At 33.9% G+C, this 24,474-nt stretch overlaps 1 protein-coding gene and 1 pseudogene across 3 annotated transcripts; both read right to left on the bottom strand.

The window, feature by feature from the left end:
• Positions 1 to 667: 667 nt before the first annotated feature.
• LOC114418298 lies at positions 668 to 17,213 on the bottom strand. Of its 3 annotated transcripts, none has more exons than XM_028383574.1 (16): positions 16,784 to 17,210; positions 13,662 to 16,385; positions 13,087 to 13,534; positions 11,093 to 11,321; positions 9,864 to 10,028; positions 9,350 to 9,622; positions 8,322 to 8,567; positions 7,100 to 7,486; positions 5,612 to 6,997; positions 5,466 to 5,522; positions 4,479 to 4,910; positions 3,772 to 3,995; positions 2,955 to 3,088; positions 2,153 to 2,395; positions 1,896 to 2,074; positions 668 to 1,399 (listed from the first exon to the last, which is right to left on the bottom strand). In XM_028383574.1, the coding sequence occupies exons 1-16, from the start codon at positions 17,139 to 17,141 to the stop codon at positions 1,283 to 1,285; spliced, it is 7,602 nt and encodes a 2,533-aa protein (XP_028239375.1). In that variant the 5' UTR covers positions 17,142 to 17,210; the 3' UTR covers positions 668 to 1,282. The 3 variants fall into 3 exon arrangements, 2 of the variants coding, with proteins under 2 accessions (XP_028239375.1, XP_028239376.1); XM_028383575.1 differs by having other exon boundaries at positions 13,662 to 16,365; positions 16,784 to 16,968; XR_003668000.1 differs by lacking the exons at positions 668 to 1,399; positions 1,896 to 2,074; positions 2,153 to 2,395 and having other exon boundaries at positions 2,957 to 3,088; positions 3,772 to 4,021; positions 16,784 to 17,213.
• Positions 17,214 to 18,339: 1,126 nt separating this feature from the next.
• On the bottom strand, positions 18,340 to 19,211 carry LOC114419106 (annotated as a pseudogene).
• Between the last annotated feature and the right edge of the window lie 5,263 nt (positions 19,212 to 24,474).

Below are 24,474 nucleotides of genomic sequence, written 5' to 3'. Positions count from 1 at the left end.
GGGTCTTAGGTTTAACTATTGTAATAAATAGTGAAAAAGACAAATACAAAATATTTAAAAAGCTGAATTATGTTTTGTTATTTCTAAAAATATTATGTTTTTTTAAAAAAACTTTAAAAAGATTATGTAAAGAAAAAATAGTTTTACAACGAATATATTGTCTTAGAACTAAGATACTACAGTAAAAATAACTTTTAAAAAATACCTTTAAGAAAAACATTTCATAATTTAATCTTTATCAGAACAAATAAAAAGATGTAAGAGTAAGGAATATTAATATGGTATTTAAATTGCTTCATCTTATAACTAAAGATTACATTAAGTCCTTAATGCAACCAAGAGTTTTACTAAGATAGTTAGATATAAGAATATATTAAACTTGCACTTCTCGGTATTCTTTCACAATCTTTACTAGGCTCGAAGTCTCAAACCCTCCAACTCAAGCATTCTTCTCATACAAGTCTTTTCTACTTTCACACACTTTTATCTTTCTCTGTTTAGCACCTCAAATTGTCAGTACTAATAATCTTTAATACCAATCTTAATTGCGTGAGTTAACAAGGTGCCAATTTTAGACAACGAAAAAGCTACAGACAGAAGACACACATGGCAGTATGTTTCTCATCTTTGATTTAAGTTGCACTTGGAAAAGGTTTCAAGCTTTTGATTCCCAAGAAGTTATGAACAGTAGTATATTATAACTTTTCTCAAGTTCTAATTAAAATCACCGACACTATTTCTTAATATATACATGCTGCAAAGTATGACTACAAATGTAAACAAAACTCACTAGAGAATCTAAGTTTTTGCCGTGTGTATACACTATACTCACATGCCTCAACAAATTCAAACAGGTAATGTACACCAAGAACAAAGACAAGTTTTGTCTCAAAAATGTTGCCAACCTCGAGAGGTATTCATAACTTAATACAATTATAGCCCGGCCACTGACTAAAGTTTTGTTCCATGCAGAAAGACTGACTCGAATCAAAATGAACCCATCCAATCTGTTCAAAGAAGCAATGAGGTTCACTAGCATGAGATGTTTATGTTCCGGGATGTATGGCTTGCCCAAGTTGCAGTTGTTTTGGATATCTGAACATACCAATGAAGAATCCTTTTTCAAAATGGATGGTGGCTTCAGCAATGTTCACATTTCTTATATTAAGCTGTTGACGAAGCCAATAATGCAGATTTGATAACCTCTGACCGATGATGACCACTGTCGTGAAGCATTTGCAGCATAGTAGAGTTGTCATCAACACAAAGGATCTCAGAAGTATCATAACTCAATTCCATGGGCACGCAGGTGATTGTCCAGCCGTACCAGCTTTACAATTCCATCCCCACCGCAAGAAAGAAAACCATGGGGAACAACTTGTATATCCGTAACAGCAGCCTGTGACAATTTTATGCTAACAGTTTTAGTGTGTGAACTCTTTTGTCACTGATGAACTATACCTATATGTTTAAACTTTAAAATAACACCATCAGCACAACTCATTTAGCTTGAGAGTATTTTTTGTTAAGGTCATTTGGCTAGAGGGTGGGTCCAAGAATATTGGTAAAGTTGTGCCTAACCAGTTGGTTATGGTTCGAATTCGGAAACAACCTCTTTGCATATGCAAGGATAAGGCTACATACAATGACCCTCTCCCATACTTTCACATAGCAAAAAGCCTTATGACATCGGGGTATGCTAGTTTTTTTTTTTTTAAAAGGTCATTGAGTTTGACAGAGCTACAACACCCCATGGCATCAGCTCTAAAGCAGCTCACTTTCACAGACAGCAGGAACTGAAAATGGTGGGTGTCTGTTATGTCTAAAATAGGTGAATTTGGTGTAAAACAAATCAAGAAACATAAGAATTTAATATAAAATTATGAAAAAATTACCCGAACAACACCACCAAATCCACGAGAACTTGGCTGCAGAAAGGTGTGTTTTTCATGTATCTTTGACCAGTGATGTATTAACTTTGTGCTCTGGGCATCCCAGAGTTTGACATCTCCATCTGTGCTTCCAGTTAAAAACAAGCTGGTATTTGGGATGGTAACTACTTTTGTGACACTCCCTATGATCATAAAATTTAAGCAGAAATCGTTAGGAAAAGAATAAACCATTACTACAAGTGCAAATAAACTTTCTTCACCTGAGTGAGCCTTTGGAATGTACCAAAGCATCCCATCTACATTTTGATCCTTATCACGAGTTAAAGATGAGACAGAGCTTTGCCCAATGTTATCAGCACGCTTATGCCTTTTAGCCTTTCCAGTAGCTATATAGCGGAAGTCATGAAGTCCAACATCACCACCTTTACCACCAGTCACAATAAGGGGGGATACAGAACCACTTCCCACATGATTATCAAAAACAGACACGGTGTGTGCACCACCTTCAAGGCAAGGTTGGTAATGTGATAAGACTTGGGCCAATCTTTCATAAATTAAAGAAACAGGGCATAAACCCCTTTTTTTGAGGGGGGAGGGGGGGAAATGACATAAACCTTAGAACACAATTCACCCTTCACAGAAAAATATACAAGAGCAAAAAGTCAGTATGCATGTTCAAATCCAATACTTGGGCAATTCTCTCCCCTTGAGTTAGGTTTTGGAAGTGAGTTATGCGCCTATTTTTAACATCATCTCAGAACTTATCCAGTTTCATCCGTTGGCTAAGAATAAGGCCATAATACTCCTTATAAGACCTGGGCAATCCACCCCTCATGAGTTAGACATTGTCCATTTCTAATATAGTAATAGAGCCCATCCAGCCTTGATGTGAGGCCACTCACACATGTCTAGTCCAGTAAACTTCACACCTCAAATGTCTATAATACTTGTAAGACTTGGCCAATCCTCCCCCCTTAAGCTAGCTTTTGGGAGTGAGTTAAACCTTTTTATAATACATAACATGTATAAACATTAATTAATAAACCTAATTTAGAGACAGACCTTCATGACATAAAATGGAAGCTCGAGAAGTAGTGGGTGGAGCTAAAGTATCCCATATGACCACATTAACACCATTAGAGCTATATCCAGCCACAGCTATTATCGATCCACTTGAGGAAAAATATGTGACGTCCCTGAAATCAAGTGTAGAATATATTTGCATTTAAATAAGAGCAAAATGACATCTTTGTTAAGGAGAAAAATAACAAATAAACACACCAACAAAATACAAAACTCAAACTTGTTGAACCCCGTCCCCATCGTAAACACAAGGGTTAATACATCACTCCTGATTATGGATGCAGTTTTAGTTTCAAGCCAGTTCTAACTTTTAATGACATGCTATCTAATCTAACCTTGCCCTTCATTTGTGGGTGGTCAACATAACTAGCACCACACAACATAGGGTAACAAATGAGGTAACACCTCACCCCCACAAAAAAAGAGCAAAATTTAAAGAGAATTTCTTTTTTTTTTCTTGTACTGCAAACCAGAGAATGTAAAATACTCTATTTAAAAGGTTCTAGTAATTTAGCTGATGCATATTCTGAACCAACAGTTATCTCCCAGAAACAGCCTAACATCAAGAGTGACAAATTGCGTGAGAGAGCAAATAATTGTATTTATTTACACTACATACTGTACAATTTTATATACATGAATTATGTAATCAATCCCTAAGGTTTATGGATTATAATCAGCTATCTAAGGAAACTAGGAAAGAATCAAGGGGATACAATAAAATCTGAATAATATCTGCTGAAGTGCTAATATCTCAACAATTGCAACTAAAAGTTGAGAAAGAGAAAGTACATACGATGCATGACCGTTAAAGCAAAGAGATGATTCTGTTGGACGAACATTGCTCCTTCCTCCAACCTCCAGCTGCCACGTGCAGACAGTTCCATCTAATGCAGCACTGGCAAACCGGTGTCCAAAGTGGTCAAACTGCAAGGCTGAAATTGATGCAAGGGCATAAGGTGGAGGGACATTGGCAGCAGGCAGCACTCCATATGTAGCAGTAGCTTTGTCTTTGTTGAACTGTATGTATAACGCTCCTTATTAGCCTTGAGATATTCAACACACATGCAATTAATTAACAGCACTAATCCAGATACTATATACAAAATATCTTTTTGTTTTGGGAGAGGGTGTTACAATAATGACACAAGATTTGAACCTATAACCTCTTGCAAAATAATCAAATAATACATAGGCTGATAGATCTTCAGTTTTAAACTCAAATTATTGAAGAAGGGTGTCATATTCAAAAGAACCAAATATAACAAACCATTGGTTCAAATGACACCCTCCTCTTTAGTGACAAGAACTGCATGTGCAATTGTGCATGAAGCTTGGACAGTAAAACAAGCAAACTTACGAGAAACAATTGAGAAAGTTGGCCACCTAAAAAAGAAGAAACCATAACGGGGAAAAAAGCTGCCTCAATATTTGTTTATACAAATACAAACATGTAAGTCAATGCATCTATCATGTATGCATAGCAACTTGAAATTTCCTTACCTCCCACAAGTAAATGTGTGTATTGCTAGAACCAACCAAGAAAAAAGGTCTCATAGGATGACTAGACAAAGCCCTGGTACTTATGTTCTCCAAAGTGGCAAGTGGATCCACAAAATCTTCAAAATCTTGTTGAATTTCCCAACCTAATCCAGAGGCACCAATACCAGTATAACCTAGCATTCCTAATACTCCACCACCTGTCAAGTCATTGCTGGGCCAAGCTGAAGAGTCCACACCAATAGTTGCTCCACCCAGCCCAAGGTGTGCCCCTTTCTTGCTCCCAAGGCCAACACCAGGAGAAACACATGTTGGAGCAGGGGTGGATTCTGAACCTGCCCATCCATTCTGAGGCCAATCAGCTGTGGCCCACAAAAGATCATCTGATTTACCACTAAAAGGAATCTCATCTTCCCAATGAAAGAACATTATACCCTGAATTAGATAAACAGAAACAAAGGCATTTATATACTTTGTTGTATATTCAGATGTTGGATGATTGAGTTTTCTAAACAATCAGTTTAAATGCAATGAAAATAATAATAAAAAAAGATCTAAAAAAGAGGACTAAGTATAATTGCAAATGCAAAATAATTATCATTTCAAACAATAGTAACAATAAACACACATAATAAATAACCATCTACATAAAATACCGTATCCATATTTTACTTACATAATACATTGGTCCATTGACCATCATTTGACCAAAAAATGGAAATTACGTTGAACACTAATGTTGGAAATATTTCCCATATTACCTTCTTGGCTCCACATTCAATGCCCACCCATAACAAAAAACTCAACACAGAACCCTAAGCCCAAGGAACGAAAAAGGCTAGAGAAAAAGATTGAGCTGAAACAATACCAAAAGACCAGATGTGCAAACAATTTATACAATCTTTTCTACATAAAACATACAGGCACGCCAATGAAAAATCAACATCCAAGCATCCAAAACTTCAGAATAACATTGATTAAGAGACAAACCTTCCTGTTGCCAGCAACTGCAGCTTCCCGTTGATTGGTAGAGTTTATACACAATGCCTGCTCAATATAGCAACAATGTCATTCTTGATTCTTATATATACATATATGTGGCCATGTGAAAATGATTAAACAGAAGGGGAAATCACCTCCAAAAGTTCTCCATTTCTCTTGTACATTTCTCTGGGACTCTGGAAAACTGCAAAATTTGTATAAGTTATATCTTTCTGGTTTGATCTTGCAGAAGCATTGCCACTTAGAGATGTTCCTTTAACAGGAGTTCCAACTTCATGATTAGAAGATCTAGTGCTAAGTTTACATCCATCACCACATGTATCATCAGTTTTATGCAGTCCTGTCATAATTATAGACAAATCATTCCATCCTTTAGTATTCATCTGATCCAAATCATTTGGCCAATTGAGTTTTTCCTGTGCAAAGCAATCAGATATCAATTTGGGATCCGCACAGCGATCCCATAATAACTGATTAACTGAATAGTTATCTTTCATGTTCCCCAGTTCCAAAATGTCCAGGTTTTGGTTCTGGCTGAATTCTGATTTTTGTTTTAACCATTGAAGAGTCATTACATTCAAATCATTCCCTACTTTCTGCCACAGAAATTCTGCTTGTTGTTTAACATGATAAGAAGAAATGTGAGTAACTGTTGTCATCAGTAGATCACATAGGCTAAACAAGACTAACCGAATCTTCTCTGGCAAGCTGATGCTTTCAGAATCCATATTTATGAGATAAGACTCCCCATAAGTATATTTTCTGTGGAAAGGACCCGACAGTTTACCATCTTCAAGTTTGGCAAGAACCAGATTCAAATTAAATATCATGAATCTAGACATATGCTGCCACAAGCAGGTCCCTATAATCTTCCATCTTTCATCATCAGGAATTGAATGCTTTATATCTGCAACTAGTTTATCTTCTGCACGTTCGGATAGTTGAAGGTTTTGTATATTAGACATGAAAGAAGTTTGAGCCAACAACTGCCCAATTTTTGGGATAAGCTTCTTCAGATTCACAATATCAATGTTGTAAGGATTACGGTCATTAGATTGTGCAACCAAGAATGGTTCCAACATATACAAAAGCGCTTCCGAGTTTTTTTGAAGCCAAGCTAATGAAAAATGTAAATAATATTCATACAAATCCAGGATATCAAGATGTGTTTTGACAAGATCTTTGCAAATAGAACTCAACTGAATCCTAAAATTTGCTCTTAAAAACCACAATGAAATCAAAACACCTTCAAAGCAGCATTGAAAAGCATCCAAAAACTTAGGTTTGCTATCAATAGATGAATTTTGTTGAGAATTTTCCATACTGCAGGCACAAAAAAATCTTGAATAGAAAAAGGAGACTTCTTCTGCAGTCTTGAACAGGGGTTTAATCCGAGAGTAATATAAATTGAAATCATCAAATATATTGCTCTTCTTTTGAGACAGTTCTGCTTGAGTGTATCCATCTGTCATATCATACCCAATGTACAATGATCCATGATGGCAAAGTAAGAGTAAAATCTGCAGAAAAGGGAAATTAAAGAGTGATCACAGAAGTATATTGCTGAATGGTGACACACATATACAAAAGTGGGGGGGGAGAACTGGAATACAAAATCATACCATACTGATTAGACAGCGAGGAGCCAATAAAAACCTCCGTTCAAATAGAGCAAGCCCTGTGTATAACTTTTGTTTAAAACTTTCAACTGATTTCTCATATTGCATCATGTACTCGTCAGAATCAGAAGCTTCTCCATTATATTCTGCAAAAGTGTCAAGCCAGCTTGGATGCTCTTTTATCAATTTTGATAAGTAGCAAAGTGCCAAATTCAATTTAATATGGAACTCCAGATGCACAGACATGTTAGCAGACAACCAGTTAGAGCATTTTCTTGGCAAAGGCTTAAGAGTACTGGACAGCACATCATGACTGTCACCTAATTCACTCTCTTGATCTGCAGTCCCAGGCATGCTAAGCGAAGACGAGAAATACTCCAACGCCTCAAGCTTGAAACAAGAAAACATTATGGATCATTACTGACCAGTAACATAGGTAGAGTACACACACAAATATATATTTCACATACTAGCATTGTTTTTATTTTTATCAGCAAAAGTAGTATATATATATATATTATAAATAAAATATATCAGTACAAGAGGTACTGTGGAATGTACATCCCAAGATAACCCTACTTTGAGCTATGGTAACCTAATATTAGCAATTGAAAGCAGATATTAGGCAACCATAGATCTATAACTAAGCTGGGGTACCCTTCTACAAAAAAGAATTCTAAAGAAGAGAGGTCCACCAAATCTGCCATCCATCACATATTGGCATTGTACTGACACATGTCCAATATCTCTGCTAGGATCATAGAATTCTTTAAAAATTCTCAGAATTCTTTTCATTAATATGGTTGGATACTTGGATGGGCATAAAAATCATCACCACAATATCTTCCTAGATTGACAACAGGTGGACACAGTTACGTGAAAAGGCCTAAGAAACATACTGGAAAAAGAATTTCTTAAGGAAAGGATAGTCCAATAAGATGCTAAATTCTCCATCTTCAATAGCAGAAAATCATTTACCACACCTACATATAAGGCTATGAACACATAAAGACAGAAGTGGCCCTGCTCACACTACACAGTTTCCATATCAACCAGCACAAGATAAACAGAGCTTAAGACATTTTATTCAGTAAATGGTTGAAGTTTTGACAATACGAGAATTCATTAGATATGTTGTAGTTCAAGCAAACTTGTTTTTATGTACATATACAAAACTCGATTAACTTATAGTAGATTAATTGCATAATATGTAAAATAAACTTACAGGATTACCACATCTTTTTAGTGCAGCAACTGTCATCAAAGTTGCCCATCTTAAAAGAATTGCAGAATTTTGCTCCCCCACAGCATTCCGCATGCTATTCTTTGTTGCTAACATTTGACAATAAAAACCGACGGTAGGGTCCAGAAAGGGACCACAATTGGACATGACAGTGGACTCCCGAGGCACAGGGTTTACTGAAAACTCTAGCATTCTATAAAAAGATTGGTAGTAATTACCCATTTCCCACTGCAAATCAAGGACATCCAGTTAGAGTTAGGATCACATATGAAGCAAGCCACTACAAGCAGAATATAACAAAATGTAACGATGGATAAATTGAATTATGTAAGTATTTTGGGCAACTCCATCTCTGGGGTACAAAAAATAGATCAGGCCAACCTGACCAAAAGCAATCAGACTGGCCCAATTTCAGCCACAGCCCTTCTCTAGGCTGAGAAAGGAAAAATATTAATTAGATCAGGCCAGCTCTATTTCAGCCTTGCTCCTTCTTGGGGTGGTGAAAGAAAAATATGCATATCATGATAATAACAAACACAAGTAACTGTTGTCAGTAGATCACATAAGCTAAACAAGACCAATCTAATCAGCTCTGGCAAGTTTATGCTATCAGAACCCATAATCAGGAGTATAGACTATTAGACTCCCTAGTCCATATAAGCATGAATCTAGCAAGAATCAAATTCAAATAATGTCATCTAGACATATGCTACCACAATCAGGTCCATAAAATCTTCCACTTTTTGTCATCAGGGACAGGAACTATATGCTTTATACCTGTAACATGTTTATCTTCTGCACTTTTGGACACTAAGGTTTTGTATCTTATTTATAAAAGAATTCAACAAAAATCTAGTATTTTAAAAAAGATTGGTAGTAATCACTTGTTTCACAGTGCAAATCAAGGAGAGCTATTTATACATGGTATAGGAACATGTACCAAGCAAGCCTTAAACGCAGAGTATAGCAGAAAGCCTTTAGGGATAAATGAATGTAAGTATTTTGGGCACCTCCAGAAGGCTTGCAAGCCAGTAGTCTCCTTTATCAATTGCAAATGGAAGTATGTACTTTGTAATTAGGTGATGCTCCAATGGTCCACCATGGCCCTCAACAAGACGACAAATGACTAAGGCAAGCTGTTCATCCCCAAGATTCTTAGCACAAATATTTATAGCAGAAGAATGATCACCTCCAAGCAAAAAGAAAGCAATTGCTAATTCCAGCTGATGCTTTCCAAGTAAGACATAAGCATTTTTTAAAGCAGCAGCTTTATTTTTCTCATCCTGTAATAAAATTAGTATGGTTGGATCAATGACTTAAATACCATAAATATGAAAAAACAAATGCATGTAGGACAAGGATTTCATTGCTTACACAATCCACATTCAAACTTCAAAGAACAATTAAAAATTAAAATCTACATGACTCTATCAGTCTAATGTAAGTCACTAAGCCCTTTATGACATTGATGAACAAGGAGGCATTATAAAAACACTGCTCTTGCAGATTTGTAAGATAATTTACCTGAAAATTGCGAGAAAGAAAGCCCACAAGAGGCTTATCCTTCTCATCCTTACTGATTTTGAAAAGGCCAGCCAAAACTTGAACTCTATTCAGTGCAATATACAGCAAAGCACAATCCTTGGGATTTTTGTTCTTCAAATACTGAGCTCTTGCCAATTTCTCCATCTAGAGCATGAGGAACAAAGGAAGTATTAAACTGTTTGAATCAAATACCAATTAACTTATAATGTACTTTTCAGTAACTCTAGCCAATTTCTCCATCTAGAGCATGAGGAACAAAGGAAGTATTAAACTGTTTGAATCAAATACCAATTAACTTATAATGTACTTTTCAGTACCTCTGGTACTAAAGCAATATACATCTTATTTTTGCTGATAAAAAAAAAAAAAACTGTTTGAATTGGAAAAGAGTAATAAACAATGAGATATTTTGAGTTATGACAACAATAATCAACAGATGACAAACACAAACAGAAAATAAATCAACAATTAGTAAAACAAAAGCCTTCCTGTCACATTCTAATTTGTCAAAGCTGACGAGAAATTCCAGTTTTTCTTGCAACATTATGGCATCATGCAATCAGCGAATATTGAGAGTAAAAGAAATGAACATGAGAGGGTGGATTTTTACCCTGATAAACAGCATTTTAAAGCATCGCAACAGTTGATACTTTATAGACACCACAACTACTTCCCAGGGTCTTAACTCCCAACAAAGTGTATAAATGTAAAAGGATACTAAAGTATTCTCTACCGAAGTTCATAACAAAAGTATGTAATTCTTAATATCTGGTTCAACAGCAAAAAATAGGTTCCCAAATATTTTCTACTTTCTACTTTTTAGAAGGAGAAAAACAAAAAAAAAATCAAAATTGAATTTGTCAAAGAACTCTATAACAAAGGTAGCATACAGATTTTGAAATCAAGTAAGGAATGCATGAAACAAGGAACTGTTTAAATTAGCAGGCAAACTAAATTACCAAGCAATTATACACAGCGAAAGAAATAAATTGCTGTCAGTGATGCATTGAAGTATAACTATTCTATATTTTCTTTCAAAGATCTCACCTAAAAGTCCTATAACACCAGTAAGAAATGTAAATTCTTATTAGATATAGCAGCTCACATGCCAGAAACTTAAGATTTCAATTTCCAAGATTTTGTTTCATGTTTGTTAGCCCATATAGAACATGGAGAAGAATGGAAAATAGGAAAGGATTAAGCATTACCCTTGCACGCAATTGAGGTATATTAGCATACCAAAAGCCCATACCCAAAGCACGCATTTCTTGCCACGATGGTTCATTGGGTATGACAGAACCAAATAAATTATCTAGGCAATCAGAATGATAAGCCCATACAAATAACCTTGAGTCAACGAGCAACTCTTCAAAAGATGCAGCTCTGGCAAACTTTCGGAGAAAAAGCAGTTGCTGAAACCTTAGTGCCACCCAAAACCTACAAAGAAAAGCTTAAAAATCACATCACTCATGTACCAACTACCAAAAAGCAACCATATACACATCAAATCCCACTGCTGCCACCACATGTTTTTAGGTTTGATTTGGTCCTCTAATTTTTTTGGGATTCAATTTAGTCCTCTAATTTTTAAAATCGATTCAATTTGATCCTATCGTCTAAATTAGGCCAATGGTGTTAAGAAACCGCTTTTTTTGTGGCTGCTTAAAGCACTTAGTGACAGTTTTAAACTGCCACAAAATGCACATTTAGACGGTAGCATCAAATTTGGATGGCAGGATCACTCAAATTAATTTAGACAGCGGGACCAAATTGAACAGATTTTAAAAATTAGAGGACCAAATTGAACCAAAAAAAAAATTTGAGAACTAAATAGAATCAATTTGAAAAATTAGAAGACCAAATCGAACATGAATAATAAATTAGAGGACCAATAAACTAATTTAACCAATATATAATTCATCATCTAAGTTCATATTTATAATTATCATCAGCAATGGCACTCCATAATTTTGCAGATCTACAACCATTTATTAAAGGAATTTTGACATGTGAACAATATCATTGATAGGTTATAGAATCTCCATGATAAGAATAATAGAATATTAGTAGAATGGACAGTTCATGAAGGAACAGAGGATACACAGACAACAAGATAAATTAGATGATTCCAAAAGAATGGCATAGATGGAGAGATAATTTCTGAAAATTTCTGATAATGTATAATAAATTTAAAAAACTCCAACTTTCAGTACTAACCTAATAAAAAAACAGAAACTAACTACTTGGTCAACCCTTTTTTTCTTCTTACACTTCTTTTAGCTTGGAAATTATATCAGCCTTTCTCATGACGTAAGTTAAGAATAGAAAATACTTAATATAGCCAATACACCCTCTAAATAGTTAAGGATCTGCCCAGACCAAATATGCCCCTTAAAGTCTGTTCCATGTGCCAGCATATTAGTTTCAAGATAGCTCATGACCTTATAATTTACTCCCTCCGTCCCTAATTATAAGAACCTTTTAAGTAATTCACACCCCTTAAGAAAAGTAGTTAATTTAGTTAATCACATTAAATCTGTCAATTAATTATACTATCATTTCAAAATTACCATTTTCTTATCTCTCTATCCACTTAATTGTTTCTCATTAATGTTTGGAGAGAAAATAATCAAGTAAAGGAATGTATGCAAAAAATGCAATAGAGCATGATTTTAACAAAATGATCATACTAAAAGATGTCCTGAAACAAGGTGACCTCAGGTGCTTTGCCATTGATTTTCAAATGCAACAACAATAATACAAAGAAATATGAAAGTGAAATAACCAAGCTATGAATGTTTCAAAATGTAAGCTGGGGTAGCTTGCCAATTGCATGTCTCTTACATACATTTATTATCCACCTGTGTGTAATGAATCTGAGTGGATAATATTTCAAGAGAGTTCAAGTTCTATTGCAGAGATTCAGAGGGAAGTCTTCAATTCAAGACCTCATATACTTGGACTTGTATTTTGTTCTCTACTCCCAAATTTCAATCAAGGATTTTAATGATATAATATCACTAATTTGTCATTTATCCTGGTCCATTGCAGGTTATCCCTTTTGTTTACATTGAGTTTGATTGGGAAAAACTTCATCAATATCCTCCAATATTTTTTACTTATTATTTATCAAACGGGAAAAAAAAAGATAAAAGGAAAAGTAACAGGAAACCATAAAAATATTAAATAAGTTCATGAATACCTTCGTCCAGGTTCATCAAGACTCTGATATGCAGAAGATGAGTGAGCACTACTAACTTCACTAAGCAGATCTATAATTGCAAGAATCTGCGTCTTCTCTATGTCGACCAAAAATGGTAAATCAGGAAATTTCTCAAGAGATTCAATAAAGTCATTAAGCTCGGATTTTGTTGATGAGGAAATGCTTTCATTTTCAACACTGGAATCTGAATGATATGGAAACCGGAACAAGCTACTCTGAGCCTGTGAAATTGATGTGATCAATGCAGCGTCCCCGCCCCACTGGAATCCCTTAGGTTGGGAACCTTTTGGTATACAGCCTTCTAGATAATATGACAATAAAACATTTGGAAGGCCAATTCTTTTGGAGATGTGTCTCTTTTTAGGATCATAATTAGTCAGGCATTCAACAAGATGCCTCACAGCTACATAAGCACGTTTCCAGTTTCCTGAAAACATTAAGAATAACAATAAAAATACATGAATGACATATTATCATTCCCATTACATGCTTGAGTAAATTAATTGGTCATCGGTCATACTTAAAAAAAAAAAAACAATTTACTTAACCATTACCTGAGCTTATATTAGTAAGTAGTACATCAGGGTGATAAGTAGGCAATGATCCACTAATTATCTCAGCTACTTCTAAGATGCTCCATAAACCAACCTTGGTAAGAAGTTCAGATTTTAATTGTTCCTTGGCCAGAAACAAGCTACTGGAATTGTCCTTCATATTAATTTTGATGGACTGCACAGAATCAAAATCTGCATGACTGTCTCCAAGTGACTGTTCTCTGTAAGCACCAATGTCATATTCAGTGAAAACTGAAGAAAGTATGTCTTCATATATTTCATCCTTGCAATTATAGGTATTAGGCTTTGAATCACAAGGACGAAATTTACTCCCTTGCTTTTTATCCTCATGGAACAGCCAATGACTAAATATACTAAAGTAATTTCCATGAATCACCACTGCTGCAGCTCTGGGTCCCCATAAGAAATCATAAATTGGAATGGAAGTGTGAGCATATGCAATGCAAACCCATATATTCATTTTTGGAAAATTTACAGAGTCTGACAATGTTGTACCAACACAACGCTTAGGAGCATACACATGTAATTCATTTTGCAAACAAACTCCAAGCAATAACTCCCCAGTTCCTAAAGTTAACCACTTTAGAGCAATAACATCACTTTCAGTCTTTATTTTATCCTCCAAAATAAAAGTCCCAGCGCTGATTAGTGGTACAGCATCCCATATATGGATGGTATTGATAGCATTTGAATTGCTTTCGTAGCAGAACGTAGCAATCTTCTCACCACAATTAGCTAAACATATATCCTTGATGGGACCATCATGTGCAACAAACGAACCCACAAGCTCCCATGGCAAGTGTTGGGTCAATGAGTTGCCAGGTTTACTTTTCCATAGTTTCAAGATGCCATCAGATGAGCCTGTGGCCATGATATATGCGGGATAACTACTACACAGATCATTTGCAAGGCTAAACTCTTGTTGCCTATGGCTTAGAGTGCCTGAATCAGCCACCGCAAAACTAGTAACCAGATCTTTGGAACTTGGAAACTCACATGAACATGGATTTACAGTAATGCAATATTTTTTATTAGCAAATGTACTTTCAAATGCCCGAACACTGCAGTTATCAATGCTTTTAACATCAAAATTGCATTCACAACAGTTTGTTGACATGTCAAATGAGTGCAAGTTTACTTCCCATGATAGGGCCTGAAATCTCCCCATCCATATTGCCAATAGCATAAGTTTATTATTACGGAAAGTTTTGTCACAGGTGGAGTTTAAAGGAATTGTAAAGATATCAAAAGGGCCATCCTCATAAGGACCATGACCACTGAAAGGAATAGTGCATAAGTAGTGACATTCTATGTTTTCTTCTTCACTTTGACAAATGTTGACAATGAAGCAATCAATCCCTCGAGTATGCCCCATAAAAAAAACCAGTTTGTCACCAAGTATTGAAGGTGCCCATTTCAAGCTAGTGTACAAGGAACACGAGTCTTGAGTTGCAAGCTTTCCACAGAGTTCCATAGTAGGAACCAAAGTTGGGCATCCCAAAATGCAGTTTGAAATGTTAGAAAGTGACCAAAAAAGAAGCAGTCCATTAGAATCCAGAGAAGCAGCAAATTGAACTTTGCATGTACAAGGATGAAGTGAAACCTTTAATATTTTCCCACTATGACCATCTAAGTTTAAAACCCCACCAGTCAAATGGGAGGAGATGTTATCTGTGTTAACATTATCATTGGAGTCCTCCACAGCATTATGTATTGTTTGAATACGGAAATTTGACCAAACTAAGGAATTACAAGGCAATAGCTGAAGTGAAGAGCATATAGTTGGTGGACCAAACAGGCAACTTCTCAATATAATAACCTTATGAAGAAATAGTGCATTTTTAAAATCAGATGAGTTAAACTTGTAAACATTTGCTATGTCATGGTTCTGGAGTTCATGTTTCTTCCATAACGTAACTCGGGGGAATCTCAGTGGTGAAACATCATCAAGACAGTGGACAGCCCAAAAGCTAAGCAGCATTCCAGGACCAAACCCAACAAGCCAATCACAATTTCTAACATCATGCTCAAATCCTTCTTTGGAAAAAACTTGTTTGGCCTCTTTGTCAGTTTGAAATAGTCCCTCAAATTCTGTTCCCCATCTCACAAATATATCTGAACTAAGAGTTGCATTTAAGGACTGATTAATCTCAATAACAGCAACAACACAAAAAGAGCATCCGGCATTCTTCTGATCATTGATGTCCTTCGCAGTTCTCCTGGCCTTTGCATTATCAATTTCACTCCATAACCTTGCAGTCCCATCTAAGCTGCAAGTCAAAAGTACATGCCTTACAGAACACTTACCATATCTGTTTGATAGCTTTCCTCTTGATGGTCTCCATTGAATCATTACGACAGGTAGAGGATGATGTAGTTTGACTTTTGAATATTCAGATAGTCCATTGCTTTGACATACCAATACACATTTGCTTTCCTCATTGGTCAAGGTCCCTTCAATGTGTTCTCTACTTGGATGTGCTGCAGTTGCTGAAGGGCCCTCAATAGACCAAGTTGCACAAACAAGAGTTTGGGGCTGATCTGCTTTAAACTTCCAAGCAACTTCCCAACATGTGTTACTCTTTTTCCAGAAAACCACCTCCATTCCAACAGAAATTATTCCATCTCCTGATCCTGTCCATTTGATGTTTGCCACTTTCATATGTTGTACAAGCACTGCATTCTGGCTCCAACAAAAAGAACCTGAATATGAGTGACAAAATCATGTTTTTAATATATAGAACTAACAAAAGAGACGACTCATCCTATTGTAAAATTTTCTCTTTTTCTCTTTTCAATATATAGAAAATATACTGGACCAGTTCTCAAAAGTCGAAACTCACAAAGCATTTATAAGAAAAGAAAATAAGAAAGTAAAATAAATTTGACGCACCTCAGCTTTTGGGGAAGTAAAAAAAAAAAAAAAAAAGAGGGAGCTTCTATAAAAGTTTAAGTGCATAAGTTGATTTTAACTTATAGGAGCTCAATTCATTTTGCCGTCTTATCTTCTTCTCCTGAAAGTACTTATAGAGACTCTCTCTTAAAATGGTGTGGACGAATATCAATGCTCTTGAAGCTATTAAAAAGAGATTCGGAGTTACCTTTACCGGCGGCGGAGTCGTGGCGGAAAAGCCAGATGCAGTCATCGGCGGCGGCGGCGAGGTCGCCGGAGGAGGGGGAGCTGGGGGACCAGGCGACGGCGGCGACGGGATGGGCGGAGAGCTGGAAGGATTGGCGGAAAAAGGGGCCGATGCGGGTTTGGTGAGGGGAGAGAGGGGAAGGGAAGTGGGAGATGGTGAGAAGTGAAGAAGCGGCGTAGGCGATCCAGGAGTAGCCGGAGAAGTGAGGGAGGAAATCCACGGTGGATTCAGAGAAGGTAGGGGCGGGTGGAACCGTGTCGGATCTGAGCAGACGGAGGGGAAGGTGATCGATGGGGTTCATCTTCTCTGATTCTGTCATTGTTCCTCTCTCATCAGAGGAGGAGGAGGAAGAAGACCATATGCATATGTGTCTATCTGTTGTCTCTTTAGTACCTTTTTTTTAATTCTTATTTATTTTGATTTTTTTTTCCATGCATTTTGTTTGAGGACAAAACTTGATCAATAAGTATTATTACAAGAGTATCTCTTTTATTTTTTTCTTTTAGTGATAAATTTTATTTTAGGATTTTAAATAATTTTTAATAGGTTTCACATCAATTTTTATTTTTAAATATTTATTAAATTAAATATAATTAATTAAGTAATTAAATTTAATTAATAAAATATATAAGGAAAAAATTATAAATATTAAGAAATAGGAAAATGAGCATAAATTTAATTTTTATTTATGATTAAATGTTAAGTAAATGAAAAATACATAAATTTAACTAGATTTTACTGTGGTTGTGTTCTCACATATGTTCCATCAAGTTTGTTTGAAGTTTTTATGAATTCTTCTTATATGTATAACACGTCTTATTTACAAGTATGTAAAAAGGAATGTCACGAGATGCTTCAACATTTGAGCACACCAAATGTTCATTCCACATCGCTATTTCTTGACATTTTGCAAATAATTTTCTTTTGGGATCTTGTGGAATTGGTACGGTCTTCACAAAGGTGGTCCAATCAGGATAAATATCATATCCCATATTATATAGAGTTTCATTAATTGTAAATTATACGGGAGGAGTTCGACCTTGCAAAACGTCGTGAAACACATGTGATTGGTTTAACACATTAATGTTATTGTTTGAACCTACAACTCCAAAATATGCATATAAATCCACAAGTTTTGTGAAGCGACTTCAAGTATTATTGTTGGTTTACGATGATCACATCTACTTTTGATAAATAAATGGAAATACTATTTTATCTATTTATGACAATGTCATTTTGATATTTGGTCTTGACCGGAATGATCCATATAAACCAATTGTCCTAGCATTCATTTTACTTTTTGGGCTATTTTTTAAGTATTCGGCCTGCCATGCAATTTAAGTAGAAAATTGAGGAAATTGTGTTTCAATGTCATCAATAGAAGGAGTTTGTGGACCACTAGAACTATTAAAATCCAGAAGACTTACATATAGTTTGAGTGTGATTATTAAAATCCTTCTCAATGATAATAAAATAATAATAATAATTCATAGCAGTGACAGAAAAGGAGGAATCATTTAATGAAAATTAGGCTTTTCTAGGTATGTGCAGCCCGAACTTTGGATGGTGACATTGGCTGCTTAACACCCAACTCTCACGCATTCTTCGATGGGCTTATGCTTAACCAATTGTGAAAGAAATCCTCCCACAAAATCATCTCCTACAAAAACAAAAGAATATAAATACATAACATTATCAATTCTTTAAGTTTCCACAAACATTTAAAATAGACAAAATTAGAATCTAGTTTGTCACTACCATCAAGATGCAATATCTATGTATTGGTTGCATGATTATGATTTATTATTCAAAGCATTTTATGAGCACACCAATTGCCCATAAACTTAACTACACATATAACATTAACATTTAAAATACTAAAAGCAATAGGTTTGTACCTGCTCCATTTGTATCAACTAATTTGTCTTTAGGTGATAGTATCATAGGATACAATTTCATTTTCTCATCCTCAACAACATAAATAGGATTTGCACTTTGGGTGATAACAGTAATCCTTTTATGTTTTTATGATGCTTTTGGCAAGTGAGAAATCTTCAAAACTATTTTCTCAACATGATTAGTCTACTCAATTGGACAATACGAAAAGAGTCAAAATACATAACAAATTAAAACTTAAACAAAAAAGGCAAGCCTTCAGACCTGCTAATTAATTATTACCTCCCAGCCTTAAGCTTTAGAAAATGTTCTTGCTTCAATCTCATTTCCAAAAACATAGTCCATATATTTGAGTCCCAAAATGAACATTATTAAGATCAACATGTAATTTTTTTTTTTCTTTGAATTTAACAGAGAAGGATCCTTATGGCATAACTTTGTCCAATGCATCCTTGAAGAACTCACAGATAAAGGTAGCAGAAAGGTTCATCATGAAGATCAACATACAAGAATAGAATACTTAATCTGCAAAATGTTATAGATCGGTCATGTTTCTTTAAAATATTCTACAATATGGGAGGGGAAAATACACACCAAGTTTGCTCCTTATACCATATTGTAAACCCTTTAATTCCTACCACTCAATGACTTAATTATTTCCAAATAACTCCCCAAAAGACAACTAAAATTATCTTCTAGCATCGAAGAACAATGGAGTCACCTATTGAGAGACCTCTAATAAATAAATCTCCCATTTCAATATGCAAAATTACAGTAATAACATCACCTGGGATAATGATGTTATCCCATCAATCCACAAAAACAAACATTGATAAACATCCATGTAGAAACAAATCAAGAAAATTATTGTGTTAGCTATGAAGGCTAGATAACTGGTTGCATGTATCCATCCAATATTTCGAGTACATTGCCACTTTGAAATGTCATTCATTCCTCTAATTTGGTTACCTTCTAATGTAACTTGTTAAATCAAGCTAAAGCTCGTATTTGTTCTTAATGCTGACATGATCTTTGAACCACACTTATGAATATAAAGAAATCAGTAATTTATAATTTTAATTTTTTCTTAGTATAAAAAGATATGTGCTTCAAAATATTGGCAACATGCATAACCTTATCAAGAAATTAATAATAAAAACTTGCTTACACCAATCTTCCAGTTTTAATATTTTCTCTAATTGCTCTGCCTTCTTATCTTGCTATGCAGTTTTCTGTCGTGGGGCTGTCAAAAATTTAATCCAAACTTCTACAACTTCTTCCATACCTAAGCTTCAAAGAAAAAAAAAACAAAATAATTGAGAAATAAAACACATATAATAGAGTCCAAAAATCATACATCATTCTAAACTTGTTCACTAAAAAAAGTTAAACTATATTCTGAATGTAGTGTGATAACGAGTATGGACTAAATGTAACCTCTATTTAAAAAAGCAACCAATAAAGCTTGCCAATGAAAATTTCAAAGTTCATTTGGGTATTAGATCAAACACATAACTTGCAACTCATAAATTAGTCCAAAACAAATAAAAAAACACAATATCATTCAAACAAAATGCACAAAGACTCGTATAACATTATCCAGATAAAACATTAAAAGAACAAATGAGTATAAATCTTTTGCAAAGCCAAAGAAAATCTTAAAGTACATTTGGGCATTTAACCAAACACATAGCTTTAAACCCGCAAAGTAGTACATAATAAAATTAAATAAATATTTAGCTATTTCTCCATAACCCATCAATAAAGCCACACCAAAATCAATGGAATAACAAAAACTAATAAAATCATATGAATGAAACATTAAAAGAAAAAAATAGATGAAAAAAAAGGAATAAGGGAGAGAAGAGGAATGAATCATGCATATAGAGAATAGGATATCCATCTTCATATATAAATTTATTATGTACTACCAAATAGTTGGAAAGAGAAATGGAAAGACTTACCAAAAGTAGAGAATTCTTAAGCTGTCATTGTCGGACTTCAAATTGATACCAACATTTCGCTGAATAAATCGTGTTTTCTCATCTTCCTTTACTAACAAATACAAAAATGGATTAAGAAAAGAAATGGGAAGAGAAAGATAAAGCGAAAAAAGAAATGGGAGAAACTTGGTACTAATTTTTAAAATATTAAAAATGTGGAAGTTAGGAACACCCAACTTAGACAAACACTACATAAGCTCAATCGAATTTAATCTTCATACCAAATAGACACACATGCAAAAATATATATTGAACAAAATAAATGAAGAGCATATATGAAAGATTTTTTAAGAACAAAATACAAACACAAAGTGCTGCCACACAAAGAAAAACAAGGTAAAAACTTTTCAAAACTCATCTGATGATACAATTGTATCATGTGAAGCATAAAACTCACATAGACTGAAAATCCCATCATCACAACAAAGTTTCACGGTTGAATTAAAGGACATTCAGCTAGAACCTACATAATAATAATAACAATAATTAAACAAAACAAAAAAATCACACAATTTAAAACAAATATGCCCATAATATGTTACAAAATTGAACTTCAATTACAACAATGTGTACCTACCTCATAGTCTTATCTAGAAAAGAAAAATCTTTCATAAGCTACCCAATTCAAAATTGTGCCTTGGTGCAGCGGTAAAGTTGTGCCTTGGTGACTTGTTGGTCATGGGTTCGAATCCAGAAACAGCCTCTTTGCATATGCAAGGGTAAGGCTGCGTACAACATCCCTCCCCCATACCTTCGCATAGCGAAGAGCCTCCGGGCAATGGGGTACGAAGTAAAAGTAAAGCTACCCAATGCTATATGTATATATAAACTATCCCAAGATTTGCTAAGGAGTTAACCCAAGACTTTCAAAGAGATGTACTATTTTACCAAAAGCAACAAGTGTGAATTCAAAGATTAAAGTTGGACATTTAGGCAAATTCTCTCCATTAGAAGCATTGATAGCTTTCACTTGAATTTCATCCAATTGCTCTAACCTTGATTCCTTGATACCTAACCCACATAAATAGAAACTCATAATTAGTGACAATAGCAACATTTGTTGCATCCTTCATAAAAAGGAAATTTCACACTAAACCATCATGACTTGATTATGCTATAAATCATAATGGAATTTGGGTGAGATATTTTGTCAAACACCTCATAAGCAAAACAAATTTCAACATTTCTTCAATATTTCATCAATGGTGTTTAACAATATCCATATATTGAGATGGTGTTCAGGAGCTTGCAATTTTTTAGGTCTGTCAATTAATGATCATTATTGCTTTTGTAACCTAAGACTTGCTAGAAATCATAATGGAATTTGGGTGAGGCATTTTGTTAAACACCTCATAAGCAAAACAGATTTCAACAATTTTAAGTGCAATTTGTTTTTATGATATAAGAAGCAAAAGCAAGACTAAAAAACATCAGTAAAAATTTGGAACGTATGTCAAATAAAAAGTCCATATCTAATGAGAAGAAAGAAGCAACACAAGACAAATATTTCAAACTTGATCTGTCACATTGAACCACCTTTAGTGTGACACGACGATGGTGGTGTAACAATGTTGTTTGGTGATGGTCGGAGTTTGGTCATGATGGATGAAGGGTAGAGAAGATGGTTCTAATACGATACTACTATTTGTGTGTGAGATGGGTGAAGAATATATTCAAAATTCAAAATGAGGACAAAATTATGCAAATATGTTCAATAATATTCATTTGCTTATGTGGTGCAGGCATTAGAGGATTTTGAAATTCAAAAAAGCTGAAAAAAAAGAGTAGATTGACCAAAATGGCCTCCAATTGGATAAGTATCAATTTTTTAGGTTGTCCAATCTTGTAAAATTAACCGTCTATTGTTTGCTTATAATAAAAATAGATGGGAAATTAAACAAAAGTTAAGAAATAATGATCTAAAAAAACCCGGACAATTATAAAAAATAGCCAAAAATTGTGGACACAACAAATTTTATTTTACAAAGTTAATAATAAAAGAATAGTGAGTTGAAATTTTAAAATTAAAAATTGTTTTTAAATAATAATATTTTTTAATTTTAAAAATAAAATAAAACAACCAATTTTCAAATAACAACCATTTTTTTAGGTGGAAAGTTGCGAGAAGAAGTGACTACTATAAAAAAAAAATTAAAACTGAGTTTAAAATTATTAGTAAGAAAAATTCTTGCATGCATAGTGGCAATAATTGGTGGTAACCCAATAGATGAATACCAATACCAACAGATAACATGGGAGAGTGTTGGCAGACAGTTGCACGTTTTATGTTGAGGGAGAAAAAGTTTAACAAATATATATAGGAAACCAAATATTTGAGGGAGAAAAATATTAGTGGGTAGGTACTTCAAAAAAAGAAATAGTGGGTAAGTTTGTGATAACGTGCTGCAGTCTTGACAGTTATACTGAGAAAACAATTAATAACGTTGAGCAGTCTTCGCAGGTACTGTCTCTGATTTTTTTATAAATGATATCTACTTCTATTGATATATCTATTTATTAAACTTTAAACTAAATAATTTTTAACGTATTAGACATCTAAATTAATAATAAATTATTCTTATAAATTATAAAATGTAAATTTTAAACTTAATTAGGCGTGACACCAAGTATGTAAGATGTACTTATAAAAAAGACAAAAAAATAGCTGAAAGTGTAATATAGTAATAAATTAATTCCTGTACGATAAAAATAAGATAATTTATCATTAAGTATGTTTATTTAAAAAATTAAAAAGCCTTACCCTATAATTTTTATTTTATAATTTATAATAATAATAATAATATAAAAATATATATGATATTATAGGATTAATTTGTTTTAAAACAAAAATCATTTAACAAAAGAGGGCGACTTCATAGTTAAAAGATAAATAAATAATATATTACTTTAAAATGATTTATTTAAAATTTATTATTACTATTTATATTGAGATGAGTTTTTGTAAAATAGTTAGTAAAATATAATTTAATCTGTTTAAATTACAGTTAGAGGTGTAATTTATGCATTAGCATTTATAGTTATTAATATACGTTTACTTTTTTAAAAAAAAAGACTGTTTTTTATAATTAAAACAAGAATATGTTTATAAGCTATGATTTAGATTTTTTTAAAATATACTGGAAATTTAATTAATTAAAAATTTTAGTTAAAAAAGGTAATGTAAGTTAAAAATCTTAATTTAAAAACTTTGAACTAATAAAAAATTAAAATAAACTAAGTACAATCATAATTTTGAAGCTTCTTAGTATCATCTCATCAACAACTCTCATACAAACCTTTCATGTCTTTCCCCAAGAGATTAGATTGATTCAATTTCACAGTTTTTGATCCGTTGATATTATTGTCATTTTGCGAAGTGATTGATGATTATTTAATTTTTCTGAACGAGATAGATTTATGCATTGGATATCATTTGCTTAAAAGTACGATTTCTCGATGAGGCAACCTAAGCTTTGGCACTTGTTTGGTGTACCATTGTTGAAAATAAATATATGAATGTATATTGTGTGTGTGTGTGTGTTTTACTTAAAAAGCTGACTATATATGTTCTGCTTTCATTTTTTACTAGTGTCCAATGCTAGGATTTGTCGTACAAAGTATTAGAAAATAGTAGATTATGCAAAAGAGTTTTGGTCCATGTACTGTACTAAAATGACAATGTTCATCCCTTTAAAAGCCTAATCTCAATGTAAAACTTAAATCCAATCTTACCCATTACCAATGAGCATCATG

Source organism: Glycine soja, chromosome 7 (assembly GCF_004193775.1).
Source record: "Glycine soja cultivar W05 chromosome 7, ASM419377v2, whole genome shotgun sequence".
Classification (NCBI taxonomy): Eukaryota; Viridiplantae; Streptophyta; class Magnoliopsida; order Fabales; family Fabaceae; genus Glycine; species Glycine soja.
Note: the sequence above shows the minus strand (reverse complement) of the source record. Positions and strands in the feature narration are given on the sequence as shown.

Coding starts and splice junctions, on each gene's coding strand:
- LOC114418298 (XM_028383574.1), bottom strand. CDS start 17,141: ATGACAGAATCAGAGAAGATGAACCCCATCGATCACCTTCCCCTCCGT. Junction 5,523..5,611: donor GAAATGGAGAACTTTTGGAG/GTGATTTCCCCT, acceptor TATATTGAGCAG/GCATTGTGTATAAACTCTAC. Junction 4,911..5,465: donor CAGTTGCTGGCAACAGGAAG/GTTTGTCTCTTA, acceptor TATCTAATTCAG/GGTATAATGTTCTTTCATTG.